Source organism: Mustela nigripes, chromosome 1 (genome assembly GCF_022355385.1).
Source record: "Mustela nigripes isolate SB6536 chromosome 1, MUSNIG.SB6536, whole genome shotgun sequence".
Taxonomy (NCBI): domain Eukaryota; kingdom Metazoa; phylum Chordata; class Mammalia; order Carnivora; family Mustelidae; genus Mustela; species Mustela nigripes.
In genome coordinates, this window is record NC_081557.1 from 132671248 (window position 1) to 132696521 (window position 25274).

General features: G+C 39.9%; 1 protein-coding gene across 2 annotated transcripts in view; it reads left to right on the plus strand.

Moving 5' to 3' along the window:
* SH3RF1 (SH3 domain containing ring finger 1) overlaps window positions 1-23935 on the plus strand; it is a 180796-nt gene extending 156861 nt beyond the window's left edge. For both annotated transcript variants that reach the window (XM_059374174.1, XM_059374183.1), the window contains 4 exons: window positions 1716-1975; window positions 2859-3220; window positions 12231-12571; window positions 21547-23935. In XM_059374174.1, the coding sequence (XP_059230157.1) occupies window positions 1716-1975; window positions 2859-3220; window positions 12231-12571; window positions 21547-21715 (1132 nt within the window). In that variant the 3' untranslated portion in view covers window positions 21716-23935. The remainder of the gene's footprint in view (window positions 1-1715; window positions 1976-2858; window positions 3221-12230; window positions 12572-21546) is intronic.
* Window positions 23936-25274: the final 1339 nt, after the last annotated feature.

The window sequence follows — 25274 nt, forward strand, 5'->3', positions numbered from 1 at the left end:
AATCTGACAATGTCTAAACACAATTTTGATTGTGTTTTTGTTGGCATATGGTGTATAGAAGCCAAGGATGCTGCTAAATGTCCTACAGTACACAGCACGGCCTCCTACCAAAGGAATTGACTGACCCAAAATGTCCCTGAGGTTGAAAAACCATGTTACAGGATAATAGGAGCTTTAAGTATACAAGATTTTCTTTCCTTCCTCCCTACCCCAAATTTATTTAAAGATAGTCCACCTTCTTGTCACTGAGGAAAGTAGCCTTGGAAACTGAATGGAAAGACCTATAATGGCATTGCAGGAGCCCCAGTTTTAGCTACTGAGCTTTTAATAAATGGTCCAGGTTTAGCTGTGTTAAATCTTTCCTCAAAACCCTGATTTTAAATAAATGGCTTAATGAACTGACATGTTTGTCAGCTGTTGGCCTTGATTTATAGGTTGGCCAGCAGCCTAATCAAATGAAAATCACTATTGTTGCAGATGGTGACAGAATGTTAGCTTCAATTTGACTTGCAGATTTTTAGTCAATATAAACCTTCTTTTCTGTATATGTTAAAATCTATATTCAGGATCCAGAAAATGGCAGATAGACCTTCCCTAGTGAGAAAAAAAAACAAACAAACAAAAACCAGCACAACAACTGAGGGAAATAAAACAAACCAAACCACAACAAAGACTAAGTCAATGAAGGAAAGCATTTTCATAACCTTAAAAACAAATTATTAAAAGTTTCTGGAAAGATGCTTTCTTACTATAAATTCTCTGTTATTTATCATAGTAAATAATAAGGATGTTTGAGTTAATGAAGTATTCTATGTAGTAGAAAGTTACTATATATAGAATTGTTTTTGTGAATTTAGAATATTAAAAAAAATACATGACATAAAACTACATTGAACCTAATTTAATTTAATTCAACCTATAAATGTTTTAGAGCTGTCTATTTCCCTGTAACTGGAAGAATGTAAAAGAACCATTTCATGGGGGTCCTGCTTTCAAGGAACTTTTACTGAATCAGGAGTATTTAATAAAGAATTTACATGGTAAAAATAACACATTTTGTCATCAAGGGACCATAGAAGGAAGAAATTCACATGAAACAATAGACTCATAAGGTCTTAAGCTCTAAGCCTTAGGCAAGGCTTCTTGAAAGCAAGAGGTTTTTGCTGGACCTTATACCATACATGAGAATTAGATAGGTCAAGAGAAGCTAGAGAGAATATTCCAAGAGTGTGTGCATATGTGTATTTGCACATGCATGCATGCACACAGGCCCTTGTGTGATGCCAAACTGGAGGCAAGTAGGGAGAAGGGCAAAAAAAAATATGAGCAGAGCTATGAGAAAGGAGTGAAACTGCTAACATTACTAGCAGCAGTAACAAACAGATCAACTTCTTTGATGGCTGAGGCAGAAGAATCCAGGGCCTTCAAGGGAGTGGAGGTGTTGAGCCTTGATATGGAAAGCTGAACCTGGTAAACGCATATTCTTGAGCGGAATATGACATGTAATTTTCTGTGACTCACAGTATATTTCCAGACCTTCCTCTCCTTCAGGGCCATCTTTACTTTGAATTTGTGATTCTTATATTTGGTAAAAATAATTTCATTCATTCTTTAAAATGTTCTATTAAAGCCCAGAGTCATTTTTCTTGCCTTTAATTGTTCTCTCCTCCGTTTTGCTGATGGATTGGGCTTTCTGTTTGTTTCTGTCTTGACAGGACCGTGACAAATGCTTCCCAAGCTAAAGTCCCTATGTCTACTGCTGGTCAGACAAGTCGAGGGGTGACTATAGTCAGTCCTTCCACTGCAGGAGGGCCTACCCAGAAGCTCCAGGGAAATGGTATGGCCGGGAGTCCCAGTGTTGTCCCCACAGCCGTGGTGTCAGCAGCTCACATCCAGACAAGTCCTCAGGCTAAAGTCTTTTTGCACATGACTGGGCAGATGACAGTCAACCAGGCCCGCAGTGCTGTGAGGACAGGTAAGGAGGAGACCAGAAAATACCAGGAAAAGGTTTGCTTGCCTAATACCAGCTCTTCTGCAGATGTCATGGTACAGTAATGAAGAACATTAGGAAATAAGGCAGGCACAGTCTAGTCAGTGGTACTCCACATCTGCTTATTTCGGCTAAGCCTGCCCCACACATCAAGCCTGATCTACAGATTGAAAGTCTGAAAGAAATTAGGCTGATCCTAAGAATGTCAGTAGGACTTGAAAATAAGACTTCTGCAGTCAAGACCATAGGAGCTCAGGTCTCAGTGCCATTAGCCATGTGACAACATTGTATTTAGCTAGCCAGTGTGCTGATTATTTCTGATGAACTTAATCTCAAGTCTGTTTTAGACCCAGTGGGATCTTAAATAACTTTCTTCTTTCTATAGCATTGAAAACCTACCCAAGAGTCTTGGGTAACAGTGGTGAGGTAAATTTGTCAATTCTATCATAAAAACCAAAAGATGGAAAAATGGTTGATAAGAAAAGGGAAATATTATATTGATTGATTGATTGATTGAAAGGAGAATCATTTTGAAAAGTCCTGGGGGCCAACCTAATCTGACACTCTAGAGTACCATCAAAGACAGATTGTGTCCATAAATCTGCAGAAAGACCTCTCTAACTGAACAGCCTGGGGTCATAGCTGAGTTTCCAAGCTCTCTACAGACTAAAGAACTAATCTGGAAGGAAATACAGTGTCTAGGAACCCAGCTAAAATTAAGTGCTTTTAGCATACATCCATTATTTATTGTAAAAATGCAATGTAGCCTTTCATTATGGTCTGATGTAGTGAAGTGACTCATGTTTTGGGCAGAGTAGCATTTGTTAGAAAGTCCAATTTTGCTGTTTTCTCTCCTGTCATCTACTAGTTGCAGCACATAACCAAGAACGCCCTACAGCAGCAGTGACACCCATCCAAGTACAGAACACCGCCTGCCTGGGTGCTGCATCTGTGGGCCTGCCCCATCATCCTTTGGCCTCCCCACAACTTCCATCTCCAATGGGAGGCCCTGCCACCCACATGGCTGCTATAAACATGGGTCGAGTCAGTGCCCCCCTGGCATGTGCTGCGGCTGCTTCACTGACCTCTGCAAACATCACCACTGCCTCTCTGGAGAGTGAGCCTGTTGGCCGGGCGGTGACCATTCTTCCTGGACTCCCCACCTCTCCTGACAGTGCTTCATTGGCCTGTGGGAACAGTTCAGCAACAAAGCCAGACAAGGATAATAAAGTAAGATCAATGTCCTATTCCTCTGCTTATGTTGTGTCCCATCCTTTCTAACTAATGAAAGGACTCATTGTTGAGCAGACCTTCAAGTGCTTACCATGTGTGAGTCACCATGCCAGGTGCTCGATTCATGATTCTCTGCACTGAAACACCCACTACTTGCCAGGCCTTGTATTGTACGTTTAGGAGACCACAGTAAATAAGGCTTAGTCACTTCTCATGCAGCTTACATCTCATGGATGAATTTCCTTTACTCTTTAGTTACTCATTCTTTCATCATTGTGCTGTCCTTAATTCTTCCTATTCAGCCAGTTCTATAAAAAAATTTTAATATACAAAAGGGTTGAAATTGTTGATCAAAAGTGTTGATTGTGGGTTTGTTTTTTCTACAGTGTATTGATTATAATCAGCATGGATAGTTTTCCTCTTGACTTGAAATATGGGTGAAAAATTATTTTCTAAATTCATAGATCTTTTTAAAAAAATCTCTCATTTGGGGCTGAATTTCCAAGAAAAAATTAGTGGAAAACTGTGTTTGAAAGACTAACCTATGGTTGGGTTTGAAGATAGGTGGTTGGAGGCAAGGGAAATTGATGGTGAATAATTGTGAACAGAAATTGAAGAGTGACAGTAAAGTCTGGGTAATTGTATTACAGTCAAATGAAGTAGCAGCCTGAGGAAAATCCTGTATTTTCCTCAGTATTTTGTGCATTCTCTCCTAATGTTCTAGTCCAATTCTGGGAAGCTCTAGGGTAGTCATAAACTCATAGCCACCTGGTTCAGTGGTAATGTATGTCACTCTATTTAAATGGTTACATAAGCCTGTAAATAGGGGTTTATAAGGAAATAAACTTTACAGCCTACTAAAAAGTTAATATTTAATTGTTGGGTTAACCTTAGCATTTTTAAAAAAAGATTGGTATCTGTTCAGTGTTTATAATTAACTACATTAAACTTGTACTCAAGCTGACATGTTCATCTTTGTCCATATCTGTAAAGATTGTTTTGTAGCTCAGAATTTAAGGTTTCAGGACAGTGAGTCATTGAGAACAGGGACTCTGCAGTTCCTTCCCTCCCAGGAAAGAATTCATTGAATCACAGGCTTGAAAGGGACCTGTGCCAGGAGAATAATGGCTCTCCAAAGATGTCTCCATTCCTGAGCCCTGAAAGGAGAATAGGTTTCCTTCCATGGCAAAAGGTATTTTATAAAGGTCTTGAGATGAAGGGATAGTTTTACATTATCTGTGTGGGCCTCATATAATCACATGGATCTTCCTGAAAGGGAGGTAGGAGGATGGGTCCACAGGAGATGTGACGTCAGAAGCAGAGATCAGAGTGATTCAAGGAAGGAGCCACAAGCCAGGAAATGCAAGCAGCTGCTTCTAGCATCTGGAAAAGACAAAGAAACAAATTCTTCCCTAGGGCTTCTGTAAGGGATGTAGCCCAGCTGTCCTAATTTTAGGACATAATTTTTTTTTTTAAGATTTTGTTTATTTATTTGGCAGAGAAAGATCACACATAGGCAGAGAGGCAGGCAGAGAGAGAGAGAGGAGGAAGCAGGCTCCCTGCTGAGCAGAGAGCCCGATGCCGGACTCTATCCCAGGACCCTGAGATCATGACCCGAGCTGAAGGCAGCAGCTTTTAACCCACTGAGCCATCCAGGCGCCCCTAGGACATGATTTTTACCACAAAATTTGTGGTAATTTGTTATAGCAGCAACTAATACAGGACCTAACAGGTTATCCTGTTGAGTCCCCATCCTTGGCAGATAGCCACTGGCCTGTGTTTGGACACCCTCATTGACCATCAGTGCCCTAGCTCCAGAGTACCCCATGCCATTTTCTTTATTTTGAGGGGCTACATAAAATTGTTGATCTTTCTATATGATACCTTGACTTATTTCAGAGTTATCTTCTTTTTTAAGGCTATATTCCTGAAGTTTTTGTCAACTCTACTTTTGTCACAGGTTACAAATTTTCCTTCCTAAATCTCCTATGCCTCATTGAGTGTTCTGGATCTACCAGGGAGACTTCATTTAATACACTGTTCCAGAATTTTCCAGACAGTCCGCAAAGTGCGATATTGTCTACTTTTTGAAAGTTAGGATTACACATTCCCTTCTTGCCCTGCTGAGTTGACCTGATTTCAGGTTTACCAGGATTAGTCAAAGATTATTTTGTTGCATTTTAGCCCTTAATTTTCTCTCTCTGCTGGGGTGAATTCATCCTGGCAAGGAATTATTGGATCTCTAAATCCCAATCTCTTCACCCATTTCCCTCTTATCAAGGTTTGTTCTTTCTTTCTAGTCTGAAAATTATCCTCCTCTTTCTTTCTGTGTTCTGAGAACCACCATCCATCTCAAACAGCAGGTCTGTATCTTTCCTGTTCTTGTTTTAAACATTACTTTAAGGCTGTCCCCCCACCCCTTTATTTCAAGTTTAAGCTGTTATGGGCCACAGTATGTTCTTTCTTATGGACCCTTGATCTTTTTGTGCCGAGTCCTTTAAAAATTTGAGCCCATTAGGCCGCTCTCTGGGGGATCACATTAGTGCCTTTAGATGCCTCCTCATTTTCATCTGCAGATAATTTGCAGCTGTATGGTTAGAATTTCATTCTGGAGAGCCTTCCCATTCCTCTTGAAGTCTCTTTTCTTTTGAGTTTCAGGTCATGCATATATTTTCTTTGACTTTTAAAATCAGTTCTTTTAAACTTCAGAGTTCAAATCTGACTATAGCCAACTTCTCTTTGGGTGCTTACTTCGAAGTTTTCAATATTTCTGCTTCACGGACCGAGCCTTTCCACCCCCTGCTGGTCCCCACCATTCCCCCAGCTGATCAGAATTAGATCCAAAGTGAGATTAAATGATTAACAATTCAAGGAAAAAGTACATCAGAGATTCTAATTGTATAAAGACCTAGTTTTAGTTGAGACTTCCAGCAGGTATCTAGGTATTTGACAGCCCCTTGTTATCTCTATCTGATTTCATCATTTTGTGATCAGCATCATCCATTTACTTAAATTCTTTAGAAGTGTGTGGTGTGTCTCCCAAATGATAGCTTGTCAATTGCCCTGTCCTTTTCTCTCTACATAAATTGTCTGCGGTGAGCTACCACTGGTATTCCATGGAGATCTATAACTTTTTGATGTGCACACAGGACTACTGTGGCTCCTTGCCTAACTAAGCTATTCCTTTTGAACAATATTTTATTTGGAAGTTCTACCTCAAATGTGTTTTTGTCCTTGATTTAAAAAAAAAAAAAAAAAAAAGTGGTTTTGTCCTGTAGCTAATTTGTCTGGTAACTGCGTTCTGTGGTTTGGTTCTGTGGTTTGATAAATAAGCATCTGAAACTCTACAAGATATTTCCAAACATTATCTGTTATTTCTTATTTGAAATCCTGGACGTTTCTGCCATTGTTATTCTTCTTTCTATGGGATCCCTCATATCTTCTACAGTTATCAGTTTAACAGCTCTATCTGGACATTTTTCTAACTGCATATTCAGTTTGAAGCCCTCATTATTTAATCAGCTAGTCTCCAGATGAATTTCCAAATCCTTATGAGATACTCCTGTGTGTGTGCCTGTGTTTTATTGTGTTTTCTTATTATAAAAATTTTTAAATATACATATTTATTTAGAAGTGAGAGAAAAATCTAAATATTCAAATTGAAAACCTAAATATGATCCAAGATTTCAAAGACAGCCATTAATACTATAGTGTATATATACTTTTTTCCCCTCATATACCAAAATACAGTAAATATTTTTGGTATGTTATGCTTTTTTTTTTTATCCAGAAAATAAAATCTTTTTTCCCCACACCAATTATGTAATTGACTGTTCTTATATTTTCTAAGTTTCATTAGAAGACAAATTGATACATATTAAAAATTCCAAGAGTTTGAGTAAAACGTATTCAAATCAGGCAGTGCCAAACTGGAGTGCTTAGGAGCACTCTACCAACAGGAGGCAGGGGCAAGAATTTTGTAGAGGACACATTAAAGCAGAACAGAGACATTATTTGATTGGCTAGAGTTTAAGTGGCTGCCTTATTTGGGAAAGCCCAGGTGGCTGTTTGTGATTGGTTATCCTTAGGTTTTGATTTCTTAACCTGGAAGTGTTTACAAGTTTAGGTTTTGGTTTTGCTAACGGAAGCTGCTAGGACATTAAAATCACCTCAGTCTTAATAGCCTCTAATCAAATCTCTAATGGTATAATTAATTTAACAGTTTGAACCCTCGCATAGAGAAAGAAGAGAAACCATCTCTGAGGCCCCACTTTACTTCACCTGCTTCCATTTCCTTCCCCTACCTTCATAGTGTAATTCTTCTCTGACATTGTCATTTATTCCCATAATAGTCACCAGTAGGTGTTGGTTCTCATGCCCTCTGCCATATCCTAGATTTGTTTCTAAAAGATAACATTTCTACAAGTGGCCCACAAAAGATCAACATTTAGTGCCTCAAAGTCCCACCCCCAAAATCCTAGTGACTCCCACCCTGTAGGAGCCATAGATCTTCTTCAAACAATCTGCTCTTTGAGAACCTTTGCTCTTAATTCTTGGTTTTCTTAAGCAGAGGGTTCATCTAGTTTTTAAATAACCATTTTTGGGGTGCCTGGTTAGTTCAGTAAGTAGAGCATTGACTCTTGATCCCAGGGTTCTAAGTTGGTATAAGAGATTACTTAAGAATAAAGTTTTTAAAAATAGCCATTTTCTTCTGTTCTGAACACTTATCCCAGAGTTCCTACTGATCACTTTCTTTGCTTATATGATTGCACTTCCAGTTCTTATTTTGTTGTCAAAAACAAGTTGGTCTGTGAGCTTCGCCACTTCATTTTTCTCAAGGAGAAGCCACTGTCCATGTTAAGTGATCGGAGTCCCATTCCTGCCCCTGCCAACAGCTGAGATCCGGGTATGGATAGTGTGGATATGCACACAATTCCATACAGAGTGACCTTTATGATGTGCATCCCTCAGGCAAACATACCTGCTCTTATCACTCCATGGAGTAGATGTGCTTCTAGGGATGTTGCCTGTGCTGAACTCTCAGAAGAGCAAAGGCTAGCTTCAAGTCCCACTTCCACCCCTTACTAGCAGTGTGATTTTAGGGAACCTTAGAGAGGTGCAGGCAATGAGAATAATACTGGTTCCTGTCGCATCAGCTGGGTGTTAGGAAAAAATATGGAAATCCTTATAAAAGTATTTAACAAGATTCTTGAACCTATTGGTGTTTCACATGGCCTTTCCCTCGTTCCCTGCACTTCTTTAAAAAAGCCTTTTCTGAGCCTCCCATCTCAGACCACACTCCCTGGTCAATCACTCTCCCCCTACCCTGCTTTATTTTTCTGCAGAGTGCCTGTTTTACAGCAGTGTTTATGTGTGCTAGAGAATGTGAACTCCTTGTTGTCTTGTTCACTGTTGTAGTCTCAGAGCCTAACACTTTGTTGGTTCATATTCAGCACTTAGTAAATATTTGTTCAAGGAATGAGTGATTATTATTAGACAATCATATGAATTAAGCTTTTGAGATCTTTTATAATGACTGATTTTGGGAAATATGACTGTGTAGATTTTTGATGACAGTGGCCTGGAAGACTGTCTCTTACTACTTTCTTTGTACATCGGAGGGCAAAGAGAGGAATAAAGAAGACTCAGTGGGTAGAATGTGGTTAACTTTATGAATTGCTCAAATGAAATTTATTTTTGCTTGGGAAGGAGAACTTAAGGTTTCCCATATCGTACTCATCTGTGATATGATTATTCAAAATTATTTAAGTGATGTTCAGAAATTATTTTTATATATAAAAATTACACTCTTATCATCTGGTAATTATTTTCTGACCCCGATTATTCTTTTTATATATGAGGTGTGGTTTTAAATCATCAGATCTTCTGGAGAGAAAATCATGAGTATAAAAACATTATTCCATCTAGGAATAATTTCTTAGAAAACCAACAGGAGAACTGTTAAGGTTCCTGTTAAAAGATAATGTCCTGGGCGCCTGGGTGTTTCAGTGGGTTAAGCCTCTGCCTTTGGCTCAGGTCATGATCTCAGGGTCCTGAGATGGAGTCCTGCATCCAGCTCTCTGCTCAGCAGGCAGCCTGCTTCCCCCTCTCTCTCTGCCTGCCTCTCTGCCCATTTGTGATCTCCGTCTGTCAAATAAATAAAATCTTTAAAAAAATAAAAAATAAAAGATAATGCCCCTTCTTCATTCATGCTAAAACTACATTTAAGAAATTGCTTTGCTGAAGTGTAGTCTCTATTAATTCATCTATAGTTTTCATTTCTGCTGTTGGATTTTGAAAAAACAAAGATGATAACTGTTTGTTTGCAAAATCCTCTCTCCAGTGGCACAGTGTTCTGCTAGTGTAGAAAACATCAGAATATGATATCAAATGCACAGTTCAGTGGAACTAGGACAGCATCTTTCCCATGTTAGCAAACCCATCTCATACCCCCACACCCTGCCACAACATCTAATCCTCTGCCTTCTGCTTCGTGGGTAGTCGGCATCAGCTGATGATGATAACACATCCCTTAGAAGTCATTAAAGCAAGCTGTATTTAATGTGCTTAATCATTTTAGATGAACCAAGTTATCTTTCTTCTTAATCATTTTAGAGACTGTTCCCTGAGTGCCATTCAGTTAACTGAATTTTTCTGAGTGCCCAGAATTGAGCTTTTAAGAAACATCTGTAGCCATGGCTTGCTGAGATTGTAATTTATCACTGGACTTGATGTTCTCAGTGGATCTGTCGGGGTCCAGGGATTAGAGTGTTCTTTCTTACATCATGGCAGGAAGAGCTGGAAGTTGTGGTTGACTGCCGCCCTTAGAAGTGTAGACATTATTCTTTCTCAGCTCATTTGTTGGCCCTCCAGACCTCAGGCTCCCTTAAGGAAGTGGCAGCAGCTTTGGCTGGCAGATGTTTGGTCAGCTCACTTCATTGGCCACTGTATAAAAGGAAATCTTTATCTCCACGGGATTTAGGAATTGCAAAATGTCCTCTCTTACTCCTTTAGCTCTGGGACTAGCTCAGTCTTTTCCCTTCCTCCTAGCCGTCTCCTCTATCAGTCTTGGCCTCTCAGCCTCAGAAGGTACAGCTCTGCACTAGGCACCGGGTGGATGAAATACAGGCACTCAGGCAGGTAGTCCAAGTGTGTAGTGTTATTTAGTGGAATGTATTGATAGCCCCTTGGAAAATGAGAAGTTACAGGAATGAAGCAAAAGCCAGAATAGTGAGTTAAGGCCAGGCCCTGAAGAAAAATGTGGAAGAATCTTCCTCAGGCTGGGATGAGGAGAAGGGGAATTGGGATCAGATGATTGGTTCTGCTCATCTGCAGCCTGAGTTGAGCTATACAGAAATGAATTCAATGCTCCTCACCATGCTTCCCTGTCTACTGTTTCTAACCCAAGGGTTAGTTTGTACTGTGAACAGTATTTGGTAAATGGAGCCTGCAGTTTCCTGGGATGCATTTTCCCTGGAATGCTTTTTCATCATCTGGTTAAATCATCACTTTAGTTTGTTCTTTTTTTCTGCCATTCTGTCTCTAATGGAACTGTGTTATTATGGCTTCAGACCCTTTTCCCCAAGGGATTTTTACTGAGTATGAACTAATAATCTCAAGAAAAACTCCTCAGTGTTCTGTCTTTTGGTAGGCACCTCAGAATTCTACTTCCCTTTTAGTGGACCTTAATGGTTCCAGTTTGAGTTTGCCTATAGAGTTTTCTAATGAATTTTTTATGAAATGTTTTATTTTCAAGCAATGTTTCCATTTAGAGGTCTTTATCATGTCATTGACACCTTAGTAAAATGATGTAAAATGATTATTTTCTATGTTTCGTTATCAGAAGGAACATTGACGCAGGTTTTGGAAAGGAAGAAAAGTTAGCTCTAGATCTGGTTTTCCTAGCAGAGCAAAGAACCAAAGTGTCAAAGAGATAAAGATTCAAGAGATGGTTTTTGTAGCATAAGATTGCTGGGGGGAAAATTCTTTTCTACATTTGCTTGCAAAGAGACATAAAAATGTTTTTGATTATATATACTTTTGATTATATGTACTGAAGCTTTATATAAAATCTTGTGGTGTTTTGGCTTTCTAATCCAAGAGATTCTTGCATAATCGAAATGGTTTGACTTCTGTCATTATTGGCTTACTAAATTTCCTCAAGGTGGTGACACGCGAGAATTGCTTTAGTCCTTAACCCTGATCAAGACCTCACTACCTATAATGATAAGAATCAGGTCTGTGGGGACACCTGGCTGGCTTAGTTGGTTAAGTGTCTGCCTTCGGCTCAGCCCCACACTGGGCTCCCTACTTCGCAGGGACCCTGCTTCTCCCTCTGCCTGCCACTCCCCTTCCTTGTGCATGCTTTCTCTCTCTCTCTGACAAATGAATAAATAAAATCTTTAAAAAAAAAAAAAAGCTGAAAAAAGTAGAATCAAGTATTTGGATGGAGAGTAAAATGCTGTAATGTTTAATTCAGCATGTAAGAATTAGAGGTAAGATAGTCATTTAAGAAATTAAATCGATAATCACAAATTTCCATTTTGTCCTAAACTGTCCAGTTCTGCCTTCACCAAGCCTGAGATGTATCTTGGTGAGTTTTTCTTTTACTTCCTTTTTGTCTGCTTAGTCCACCTCAGTAGAAGATAGTGATGAACATTGGAGGATCCAAAACAAGCAAAAACAGGCAGGCAGAAGGGAAAAGAAAGAGAGGCAAAAGATTGGGTTAGTATCATACAGAATTTGGGAGCTAGATCACAAATAACCAGATATCCTCAGAAATAAATTTTAATTCAGAAGATCAAACCAGGGGCGCCTGACTGCTTCAGTGGGTAGAGCATGCTACTGTTGATCTTGGCATTGTGAATGTTGGGTGTAGAGATACTTAAAAATCTTAAAAAAAAAAAAAAAATCATCAAACCCAAAAGTAAAAACTGTAACACCCTATCACAATTACAATAACAACAGTACTGTCCGTCTCTAATTAATGTACTTTTTTTTTTCCTAGAAAGAAAAAAAGGGTTTGTTGAAGTTGCTTTCTGGCGCTTCTACCAAACGGAAGCCTCGAGCATCTCCTCCAGCCTCCCCCACCCTGGAAGTGGAGCTTGGTGGCTGCGAGTTGCCTCTGCAGGGAGCGGTGGGTCCTGAGCTGCCGCTAGGGGGCGCCCACGGCAAGGCCGGCTCCTGCCCCACAGACGGGGAAGGCCCAGCTGCCTTTGTGGCCCAGGATGCTCTTCATCGCAAGACAAGCTCTCTGGACTCTGCTGTTCCCATCGCTCCACCGCCTCGTCAGCCATGTTCTTCCCTGGGCCCTGTTATGAATGAGTCTAGGCCTCTGGTTTGTGAGAGGTGAGTTCACTGTTGTTTCCGGAGAAAATGGAGAAATGCCTAGCAAACGTTATGCTGGAGTACTTACTTTGACGTTAGGATACTTTTCCACAACCCCCGAATTTTTTTTAACTGAATTTATAGTAACAGTCAAGCTCTGGCTGTCTTTTACTATTCACTGTGTTTCTTCTTTGGGTTAGGCCTCCAACCCTCTTTGTGTTTATTTTCTCCAGACAACCACTTCAGAATTGTATCCAGATGAAACTTGTTAACCCCTGGAATTTGGTTCGCCTCTTCCTTCTTGCCACTCTTCCATCGCCAGCAACTGCTCCCTCTGTTTATCCTTTGCCTTTTTTATTAAACGTTGACATCATTATCTGCTAGTTGTCTAGGAGATTCTGCCAACTAAGAGAATTCTCTTTTTATTCTTCCTGAGCTAGGAGAGTGTGGCTCGGTTCTCATTGACATGAACCCCTCTTGACACAGTGACTTGGTTTGGTTCTGCTTGGAACTAGGAGCCCTGTCTTAGTGATCTCACCTTCAGTAATGATTACAGATAGGAACAGATCTTTTTTGTACAACCAGTGGAGTTCTAGGAGTTACACTGGCAAAAACTATGTATGAATTAAGACAAATATCTGCTAGGGTTACATGAATTTAAAAAGCACTCTTGGTGGGCCAGGAAAGCATGAAGTACACTAAAAATAGAGGACAGTTTATACATAATGCATCAATAAATAAACATTTATTTTTAAAAGTGCCATCTGTTTTATTATTTCTGTAAGCTTTATTCCCTTTGTACCTCCATTTTATAAATAACACAAATTTCTAATTTGTGAAGGTTTTGCATTTTGGGTAGCATTTTCAGTTACTGATTTGGAGTCTTGACTATAAATGTTAAACTTCAAAAAGACTTAACTTCACCTCAGATCTGTATTTCAGATGGACATTTGTGCCCAACAAAATATGAGGCCTTCATTTGTATAATTTTGGGGGCATACCTTTTTACCAAAAAATAAACCCAAACAAAAAAACTTCAAACAACCTATATGCAGTAAGTACAAAGTACACAGTTTATTTATTTTTACAGTGAAAATAGTGAGGTGAAATAATTTTCTGTAGTTCTAATCCTTATAAAACCTGTTGTGATATGAGACATTACCTTAAAAAGGGTTCGTCCTCCACAAATAAAATCATTCTGTCTTTCCCCTCATCTGTTGTACTCCTAGTAAAGCTTTGAAATTTGGTCCTGGATTCACTTAATCCTTTATTCTGAGAGTCAGCCTTTTTTTCCTGCAGTATTACTCCGCTTTCCAGGGATAGAGCCTTCTGTCCCTGGAGTTAGTCCAGGGACTTGTTTACTTTCTTTTGGTCACAAAGGCTCCTTCTTTCCTTCCCACCCCCAGACATTGATCTGCAGTTTTTCCCTCATGCCCTGAGTCTTTCTCCTCTTTTCCCTGTCATTTGTGGTGTTTGTGTGACTGTTCTGAGTGATAGTTCATTTTGCCCAGCCTCTCCCTAGGCACTGGGTCTGGCACTGCTGCCGCCCTGCCCCATTATGCATTCCTTTTCACTTGCCAGATGTCCTCAGTCTCTGTGGCTTCTGCATTCCAGCCCTTTCCTCTTAGAGAGCTCATTTCATACAGTAGGCTCCTGCTGTTCAGTGCATCTGAAAAGGAGAAATTGCTAATATAGGCAGGTGTTGGTGGTTCAGGAAGCAAGGGGATGCACATAGATAGGGAACATGGAGAATTTAAGGACGGAACAGATGGGCATGGGCACTCTGGAATTCTCTGACAGGTTTTTCATATAACCATTTCAATTTTTACAAGTGGAAAAGGGGTCTTTGGAGAAGATTTTTGCTCAAGTTCATATTTTTACAATCCATATGTTCAGTGGAATATTAAATATAATAGCTAGCCTAACTTTTCACAGCCCCTTTGCCTTCATACAATGATGGTGATAGTATTTATTTAACTTGTATTCTTAGGTCTGCCTGACTATAAGAACAATAGGGGAAATGTGTGGAAACAAGTAGTGTAGGAAAACAACTTGTGATCCACTGGGAATGAAATTTTTTGGTTAGTAGAAAGCTACCAAGTATATCATTTAGGGATTATCTGTTTTGATATTTCAACATTTTTAACACAATATAAAGTACTTCTTGCTAAAAATGAAGGGAAGAATAACTTTCACATCAGTATGATTCAGAGTATTTCAGGATCTTAGATTCCTTGATTCACAATGTAAATAGCAGCAGCTCCTGCTCTGGCAAAGTACAGAAGCCTGGGGTTCTTCTGGTGGAATTTTTACTGATAAAATTTTGTAGAAGTAGTTCTGATTGCATAGTAATGGTACAGTATGAGATAGGATTCCTGCACAGATTATAATGAGAGCAAGCATAAAATTTCCCCTCAAATCATGACTCTGTCCCATAAATCTAAAGTAAAAGAATGTGAGTAGGGCAGCCAGTGCCTTCAGTAGAAAGAAGCATTCACGTGACATAAAGACTTAAGCAGTTTCACAGTAAGAAAGGATGAATCTTGAGGTGTATTGATGGGTCTTGGTGTTAGCTGAGACAGTTCTCTGAGGAACAAAAGGATCCTTTTGTGTTTGTTAGAGAGGCTGAGGAAAACAAACAAGCAATGCTCCATCCTGGAGGCAGAAAATGTCTAACTGATTATAGCAGAAATAATAGAATAAATATCTTGGGCTCTATTTTAGGTAATGGAGAAAAATAATTAGGAAATTGCAAAGAGAAAATAGAAATAAAATATTTCAGAAAGGATGACAGTAGAAGAAAGTATATGTGATGGGCTTTTCTTTTTTCCCCCTCTTCTGAAAAAGAATAGATAAGGGCTTAAGGAGACACAGTGTATCATCTCTGTGTGTATTTTGAAGATTAAGAGTTAAACTGATAACCACATACCTATAAACCCATGTCCTAAACTGGAAAAGAACCTATGATCTTTGATCAGGGATTAAACTAGAACACTGGGAAACACAAATTGGATAGAGACAGATTTACAGAAAGTCAGTTGGGTTTAACCAGCATGATTAATTTGAGGTAGTGACAATGAACCCACTGGGTGAAGCAATGGATATAATTTACTTGGACTTCAGGCAGAGCTACAAAGTGAACTAGTGAACTAGTATGGTTTTGCCAGTGAAATACTTAATTGGGTATTAGATTGCTGTAGCAACTGGCAGAAAGCAGTGCAGGTTATTTACCCAGACCAGGGTGATGGACAGGGTGCCTCCCAGAGCCACAAGGGGTCCGATTTGGGCTGTACCAGGAGAGATTAGAAACAACAACAAAAATGTATGAATTGGAGAGAGTGCAAGAGAGGCCAGAAAAATAAAGGACATCAATAATTTATACAAATAAAAGATTGAAGGTGCTCATTTAGGTGGAAGGCGAACATCATAGCCCAAGTCAGGAAGATTGGCAGTGGGGTATCAGTGAAGCTTCTTTGTATAGCAAGCCTCTGTTTCTTGAATTCCACCATGGTAACTGTCACAAAAACTGAGGGTCACAAAGACACCAAGAAGCAGAGGCCCATTCAGTGCCAAGGCTGTGAGCCATGCTGTATACCTCCCACTGCTTCCCAGGTGCTCTGTTCGAAGACATACTTTACAACAACCAAGGGACCACTCAGCTTTTGACATTTTTTCATTTTTCTTTATTTCCCCTAATCTTTACATTATTTTTTTATTCACTCACTTACTCATTTATCCTATTTTTAAATTATAGTAAAATATACATAAAGTTTACCATTTTTTAAGGTAAAAATCAGTGACGTTAAGTACATTCATATTGTTGAATAAGCATCAACACTATACATTTGTAAAACTTTGTTATTCCAAACTGAAACTCTGCACCCATTAAACAGTAAGCCCCCATTCCCTCCTCGGCAATCCTTGACAACCACCACTCTACTTTGCTGCCTCTATGAGTTTGACTATTCTGGGTACCTCAGACATGGAACTGTATGATATTTGTCCTGTTGTGTATGGCTTATTTCACTTAGTATAATGTTCTCAGGGTCCTTCCATGTTTTAGCATTTGTCAAATTACATTCCTTTCTAGGGAGCTTTGCACCTCTTAAAAAACAGTTTTACTATATGTTGTGCCTTTTGTTTTGTCACTCAACATGCTTATTAAGAATTATCACAAGGGACACCTAGATAGCTCAGTAGTTAAAGTGTCTGACTCTTGATTTTGGCTCAGGTCACAATCTTGTGAGTCATGAGATCAAGCCCTGCATTGGGCTCCGTGCTGAGCATGGAGTGCTTAAGATTCTCTTTCTCCCTCTCATTCTGCACCTCTCCCCCACTTATATTCTCTCTCTCTAAGAAAAAAGGGGGGAGGAATTATCATGAACTATGCTAAGTGATATGAGGCATTTAAAGTGAATTTACCATTCTGTCACCCCTCAAGCAGCTTGTGGTCTGGGAAAATAAATTAGGGATACAGATGGTAACACTGCAATGTACATTGTGCTGAGTGCCATAAGAAATGTACATGAGGCCTCTGGGATCTCATTGAGCATGAATTTACTTCCAGCCATGGGGCTAGAGAAGATTTTGCAGGGGCAAATTGGAACCGGGCTGTGGGAGGCTCATCAGGTGTGGATGGGCAGAGGCATCCTCACAGGGGACTCCCAACAGAAGGAACCACATGGGCCAAGGATTGGAGAGGTAAAAGCCATGTACTTCAGTTTAGAGGCATGTTTGATACCTTCATGGAGAGCACTGTAGATAAACATAGAAAGAAAGATGAAGGTCAGATCACTGAGGGCTTCACATACCAGGCTGAGGATTAACCTTATTCATAGGCATTGGAAGCCAGTAATGATTTTTGAGCAATAGATAACTACAAGTAGAGTTGTGGGGTACCTGGGTGGCTCAGTTGGTTAGGCGTCTGCCTTCAGCTCAGGTTCTGATCCCAGAGTGCTAGGATCAAGCCCCACATCAGGCTCCCTGCTCAGTAGGGAGTCTGCTTCTCCCTCTATTTCTGCCCCTACCCCTGCTCCTCTCTCTCGCTCGCTCTCTCTCTCTCTCAAGTAAATAAGTAAAATCTAAAACAAAAACAAAAACCCTACAAATAGAGTTCCCAGTTAAGAAAGAGTCTGGGGGCACCTGGATGGCTCAGTGGGTTAAGCCTCTGCCTTCAGCTCAGGTCATGGTCTCAGGGTCCTGGGATAGAGCCCCGCATTGGGCTCTGCTCAACAGGGAGTCTGTTTCCCCCTCTCTCTCTGCTTGCCCCTCTCCCTGCTTGTGATCTGTCAAATAAATAAAATCTTTAAAAAAAAAAAAAAAAGAAAGTAAGAAAGAGTCCATCAGTTCTGTGTAGAACGGAATGGGGGCAGAATAGATGGAGGCAGGGAGGATAGGTCGATTGTCGATTACTTGACCAGGTGGAAGGTCATGAGTTTGTCCACCAGGATTGGTGGCAGCAACAATGAAGAGTAGATGATGAGGTGCAGGTTTTGAAAGTGGGATTAGCAGGTCCCATGGAGGTTCTGAGCTTCAGAACTTCCCCAAAGCCCCACTCAAATAAAGGCAAGCATAATCCAAGTGAGGCAGTGGAGGAACAGATGTGAAGGGCCTCCGCAGCTGCGTCTTACATCTGTTTGTTGGTCTGTAAACATTCCACTTTCCATGCCTGAGATAGTTGGCCAGTTGTGCCCAGAATTTGGCCTTAAGAGTCTATGTTAGAAATGTGTGCAAACTACCTTACAGGGCTTAATGCCAAGATCAGAGCTGGAAGACTGCTAAGTGGAGTCTGTTACCACTGCACCTGGTAGTCTTCATACAATCAGGACTGTGTCACAGTTTCCATTATGCACATGGTTTCTTGTTCCACCCCCCCTAGAGATTTATAACTTAGCAATGAAAATTTGCTCCCAATGGGAACTTGGCAGGAAGATTATGTTCTTGGCCCAGCAGTAGTTCTAGTTCAAAAAATTTTTGACAAAATTGGTTTAGTGCATTTTATAAATGCAAATATTAATCTAATTCAAGTTTTTCAAGAACTATTTTTATTCCATTTCACCTTTAAGGCAGCTCACAGAGAACTGATGGGGAATAATTTCATGAGAGATCTACTCTGAATGCGATCTGAGTCACTTGTATGCTTCTTTCCAGACTTAAAAAGCTTTGCTCAAATTTTAACTTGCATCAAATGGCAACTTGTTACATTGCTTTTTACATGAATTTTTAGCAGGTTGGCATCAGACTTGAGAAATCTCATCTGGATCCCTTCCTTTAGATACGTCTATGATGAAATTATTTATTCTGCTTTTAAAGATAGCAGAGAAGGAATTCCAAAACCTAACTTTACCATTCTTAAGTTTTAAGTCTCATTATCAGACATTCCTTCTATAGGCTGTGGCCTAAGTCTGCTTCCTGGGTAGAGGTGGCCAGTGACTTCTTGGCCCATCCTTCACCCCCTTGAAGCACCAGACCCTTGCCTGCTTTTGCCTAAGTCATATGGTCACAGTGGGAGCTAGCATTTGGGAGTATAAACTCTGTAACAGACACCATGCTAAGCATCACACTTATAATCTTACTCCATTACATGACAACCTGTTTAAGTTAAAGCAATCTCTTTCTACAGATAAGGAAACTGAGACTGAGAGAGCAGAGATAATTAGCCCAAAGTTAAGCTACTCCAAATGACCTTTAAGGCCATGGCAACCCCTAGCCCAGAGCTTCACACACAATGCCTTTGCACCCAGTGCCATGCCTTCTTCCTCAGTTCATGCATGATTGAACCCCGAGCTTTGTGGTATCAGTGGGCTCAACATGTTAATTCTTTCTTAGAAATAAAAAGTCAACCTCCATGCTTTACTACCTTGCTTCAGACCATGGAGGATCATTTGGTTTGTGTGCCCAGAACAGCTCAGGAACTGTTTGGGCACTCACTCTACTTTTTCAGAGATGCCTTTTTTCTTTCTTTCTTTCTTTTTTTTAAATAGAGTAATAGTCTGGTGTTCTTGCTATGGTCCTTTTTAATAAGAGTTAGTTCTAGTTTTTATGAGATGGAGGTCAGTGAAGCTAGTGATCTTCTTAAAGGATTGGGCCCTAATGGGTTTCATAGCTTAAGGGCAGTTCTGTAGAATTTGTTGTGACTATCAATATGTAAGCTATATCATTCTTTACTTACAGTCAAGAGTGGGTCCTATTCGGCTACAAGCTTGTTTTCTGACTTTAAGAAGCAAAAGAAAATAGAAACTGAAAATCATCTTTATGACTGAATACCACATAACAGCAAATGGAGAAAGATATATGTTCACATTTTTTTAAATCATAGATTAAAAAAAGATAATATTTTAGTTATCTTTTACCATGTGACAGATTTCTCCTAAAATTGAGTGGCTTAAAGCAACAATAAACATTTGTTACCCCACAGCTTCTGTGGGTCGGGAACTCGAGAGTGACTTATCTGGATGGTTTCAGCTTGGGATATTTCCTGAGGTTGCAGTCAGATATCAGCCTGAGCTGTGGTCACCTAAAGGCTTGGCCAGGGCTGGGGGACTCTCTCTCTTCTAAGTGACTCCTTCACATCACTATTGGCTACTTAGTTGGCTTTTAGAAAGAGACCTTGGTTAGGGGCTCCTGGGTGGCTCGGTAGGCTGAGCATCCAGCTCTTGGTTTTGACTCAGGTCATGATTTTGCAGTTGGATCCATGCTCAGTGGGGAGTTTGCTTCAGATTCTCTCTCCTTCTACCCCTCTCCCAACTCCCTCTCTCTCCCAAATAAATAAAATTTAAAAAAAAAAAAAAAGGAAAGAAAGAAAGAGACCTCAGTTACCTTACCCACCATGTGATCCTTTCCATAGGGATGTAAAGTTCTTTCACAACATGGCAGCCAATTTTTCCCAGCATAATCTAGCCTCAGAAATCACACAATTAGTTTTACAGTATTTTTTTGGTCACATTGACCATCCCTGTGATTGTGCGAGGAGATCACACACGAGTATGAATACCAGGAGACAACAGTTACTGGGGCCATCTTGGAGGCCAAGACATAGACACCTTTCCCCCACCCCCTTTGACTGGGAAAAGCAAGAGAGGAGTAAAGGAGAGCAATAATGCTGGAAAAATAGAAAGATAAAAGAACATGGGGCATAAAAACCTTAATCTATCTTCCGTGGCTGTTAATCTTAATTTCACGGAAAGAGACTAAGGAGAAAGGAAGAAGGGAGATACAGATAGTATTAAACCAACAAGGCTCCTGGGATTCTTGAGTGATAATTAACACCTTTTCTCACTAATATCAGAGTTGAAAACCAGTGGAGAAGGAGACACGGTTATCAGATTAATGGAGATCAGGATGTCAACCTCATTACTGGTGGTGATGGACTGAATTTGTGGTTATGGTCCTCCCCTCCCTATTTAGACCTTAGGACAGCCTGCCCAAGGGAGAATTTGGGTATATAAGGCAGATGAACTTCCTTGGAATTGCTGCCTCTCGTCCATGTCAAACCGGAGTGTAAGAGACACAGAGAGACAGACTTCCAGATCCATTTCAAGGCGGCAGACCTGATCCCTGACCATTTCCTGCGTCCAGTGTGAAAACAGATCTGGAGGCAGGTAGTTCAGAGAGGCCTGAACCCACCTACTAAGCTGCTTCTTCTAGTCTCACCAATCAAATAAATTCACTCTTTTCTTCTTGGAGAAGATGGAAGGACAGGGCATTTCCTTCTAGGAAATGGAATATAATTTTCTCTGTGGGAGGAGACAAGAATACTGTGAAGGTCACTCAAACCAGTCTGTGTCACGGACAGTGAGCTGTTAAACACATCCAAACTATTAAAACCAATCTCTACAAAACAGAGAATAGTTGTATTTTGAGTTGTTTTACAAATGTTACTTTTCCTATTCTGTTTGTTTAAAGCTGTGTTAGACCAGTAGTACACCATTTTTAAATTTTATTTCATTTGTACTACTTTGAGTGGCTTTAACTAAAATATATCTCTTGTTTTCTAGGCACAGAGTGGTGGTTTCCTATCCTCCTCAGAGTGAGGCAGAGCTTGAACTTAAAGAAGGAGATATTGTGTTTGTTCATAAAAAGCGAGAAGATGGCTGGTTCAAAGGCACGTTACAACGTAATGGGAAAACTGGCCTTTTCCCAGGAAGCTTTGTGGAAAACATCTGAGGAGACTAACCTTGTGAAGGCTGGAAGTCACATCACACAACAAAATAGCACAAAGCAGTTTAATGGAAAGAGCACATTTGTGGACTTCCAGATGGTCAGGAGATGAGCAAAGGCTTGGTGTGTGACCCCAGTGACCCCAGCACGGTTAGGCCAGCCAGCAGCGTGAAGAAGGCAATGTGTGTATATGTGGGTCCTGTCATTCCGGATTCTGGTGTGTAAGGTGTGCCTTGTACTGTCTGATTAACTATACAGAAAAACCTTTTTTAAAAAGATATATAGCTAAAATGGACAATTGTTTACAAGGCTTAACTAATTTATTTGCTTTTTTAAACTTGAATTTTTCTTGTAATAAATTCTTTGGATTTTGATTATAAGAAATTATTAATTTATGAAATGATAGCTAAGGAGAAGCTGGATTATCTCCTGTTGAGAGCAAGAGATTCTTTTTGACATAGAATGAACCTCCTCCCCTTACCTGTGTTAGTTTTTGCATCTTTAAGCCAGAAATGCCAGTTCTCTAATTTGGTTTTCCTCTTCAGGAAATCAAAACATATAACTCAATCAGTATCAATAAAAGCCTGGGGTAGGGAGACAGAAACTTGAGAGAAAAGAAGTTAGTGATTCCCTGTCTTTCTGGTTTGGTCAGGAATCACTGTAAGACCTAGTCCTCAATATAATTTTGTAGGTTTTTAATTTCCCTAGAATGAAGTCAGTGAAGTGATAAGGAAAAATAAAGCACAACCCTTGAACAAAAGTGTATTCAGAAATATAGTTTTATAACAGAAGGAGCTCAATTCATTGGTTGGACATTGGAAAAATTGAAGATGTACTCCTGTCTGAGAATGGCTATGAAATGTAATCGCCCATTTTTACCCCAAGTGATATGCATGCCCAGGACACAATAAAACATTTGTGAGATTGTGGTGGTAAGTGATGCCCTCGTGCTGAAGTCAAAGGATGTAAGAAACACTGTGAAAAGTTTACATTTATCCATTGTGATTCTTTTCCCACCGGCTTGCATGTGTTACTGGATTCCCACAGTAATAGAGACTGTGCATGGTATGTATATTTCATTGAAATTTCCTGTTGAGGTTAGTTTGTGCTCAGAAGTGACCAGTGCAGGAGGTATAAAATAAACAGTGTTCTTTTCGCTCCTCACCAAGGTCTCTGGGTGTACTCCCTCCCCTCCTGGCTAACGCATCCATCAGCCATTATACAAGTCATTAGTGAAAATGTTCCTTTCTGTCCTCCCAGCTGACTGATATAAAGGATGAGCCAGGAGACTGCTTCTGTGACAGTTCCCTTGCGGCTCTGGTAGGCTTGCTCCAGTGAAAGTGCCCACACCTTACAATTGTGGCAGGATCCAGCTGTGCCCGTCCTTTTATATCCATTCTTTGATGTCACTGACCTCTTCTCCCCATTACATTCCCGTGCCACGCAGTCGTGGGTCTGGGTAGTCCTAAAAACAAAAGGAGGGAAGACAGCCTGGTAGTGAATGAAATTGTTGCTACAGTTTTCTTGTGGAAAACAAAAACAAAAACAAACATACAAAAAACCTTTTTCATTTTTTACTCTTGAGAATTACAAATGGGAAATAGAAACATGAACTGTAAAGTCTTCTTGCAATAGCAAGAGGTTTCATGGTCTTAAAAAGATATTATGTAGTTGAAAATGAAATCATTCCTAAATTAACTTTTTTTTTTTATAAAACACTGTACATTATGTTCCTGTGTGTTGAATTTTTTTTAAAAATACTTGGATATTCATGTAATATATAAAGGTTTGGTGAAATGAGCTTTAGTTAGGAAAAAAGCTGACATCAGCTTTCATCTGTGTAAGTTGACACCAATGTGTCATAATATTCTTTATTTTGGGAAATTAGTGTATTTTATAAAAATTTTAAAAAGTAAAAAGACTACTACACTTAAGATAATTTTTTACCTGTCTTTTCTCCATATTTTAAGCTATGTGATTGAAGTACCTCTGTTAATAGTTTCCTGCTATGAAGTTGGTTAAAATTTCATCTGTTAATAGATCACTTAGATAATATAATGTATGGATTTTCTATTCGTTTTTTGGAGACAGTAGATGGAGATTTTGTAACAAGGGCTTGTTACACAGCGATATGGCAATGATAAAATTGCAATTTATCATTCCTTTTCGTGTTAATAATTTGAAGACTGGAGAAAAGGTTCAAGATTAAAATTTGATGTTCAATCATTACGTGTCCCTTGAATGAATCCTTAAAATTTTTCTTTTTTTTTTAACCTGAGACATGTTTGACGTAATTTCTACTTCATAAAAATTCTTTGCATATACCTCAAACAGAAGATGTCTACAATAATCAATTTAGTGTTTATGATACATTTTTACCTCTCCAACTAACAAACCTTCTTTGGTTACTTCCTCAGGAAGTCTAAAGCCTTCTTAAAAGAGCTTGTGGAAGATGGAACTGGGAAGGGAGACCAAACATAAGAGACTCTTAATCTTGGGAAACAAACTGAGGGTTGCTGGGCGGTGGGGGCAGGGAAGTAATAGGGTGTCTGGGTGATGGACATTGGGGAAGGTATGTGCTATGGTGAGTGCTGTGAATTGTGTAAGTCTGATGATTCACAGACCTGTACCACTGAAGCAAATAATACATTATATGTTATTTAAGAAAAAAAAAAAAAAAAAAAAGCCTGTAGAGTTTTACCACGTCTGTTCCTCTCTCCCCCTTCATGGCCACTAAAATATCTGGTGGCCACTAGAGGTTGTTTCTTTTTTTTTTTTTTAAAGATTTATTTAGTTAGTTATTTAACAGAGATGACAAGTAGGCAGAGAGAGAGAGAGAGGTGGAAGCAGGCTCCCTGCTGATGCGGGGTTCCATCCCAGTACCCTGGGATCATGAGCTGAAGGCAGAGGCTTTAACCCACTGAGCCACCCAGGAGCCCCTAGAGGTTGTTTTTTAGCCATAGAAAGAAGTACTAGACCTATAACCCAACTGCATGATAACCAGGTCTCTGCAAAGTGTGGGAACATCATCTTTAAATGCAATGATTTTATTCTTCATGGAATGCCAACAAGTTATAACATTAGAATTCAAGTTTGGAAAATGCTTTTTTTTTTTTAAGATTATTTATTTGACAGAGATCACAAGTAGGCAGAGAGGCAGACAGAGAGAGAGGAGGAAGCAGGCTTCCTGCTGAGCAGAGAGCCTGATGTGGGGCTTGATCCCAGGACCGTGGGATCATGACCTGAACCGAAGGCAGAAGCTTTAACCCACTGAGCCATCCAGGCGCCCCGGAAAATGCTGTTAATAGATGTTAGGCTAAGTTGATGATGTGTATCCATGTGAAATTTTTTTTTTAAGATTTTATTTATTTTATTTGACAGGCAGAGATTACAAGTAGGCAGAGAGGCAGGCAGAGAGAGAGAAGAGGAAGCAGGCTCCCTGCTGAGCAAAGAGCCCGATGTGGGGCTCAATGCCAGGACCCTAGGATCATGACCTGAGCGGAATGCAGAGGCTTTAACCCACTGAGCCACCCAGGTGCCCCTCCATGTGAAATTCTTAAAAATT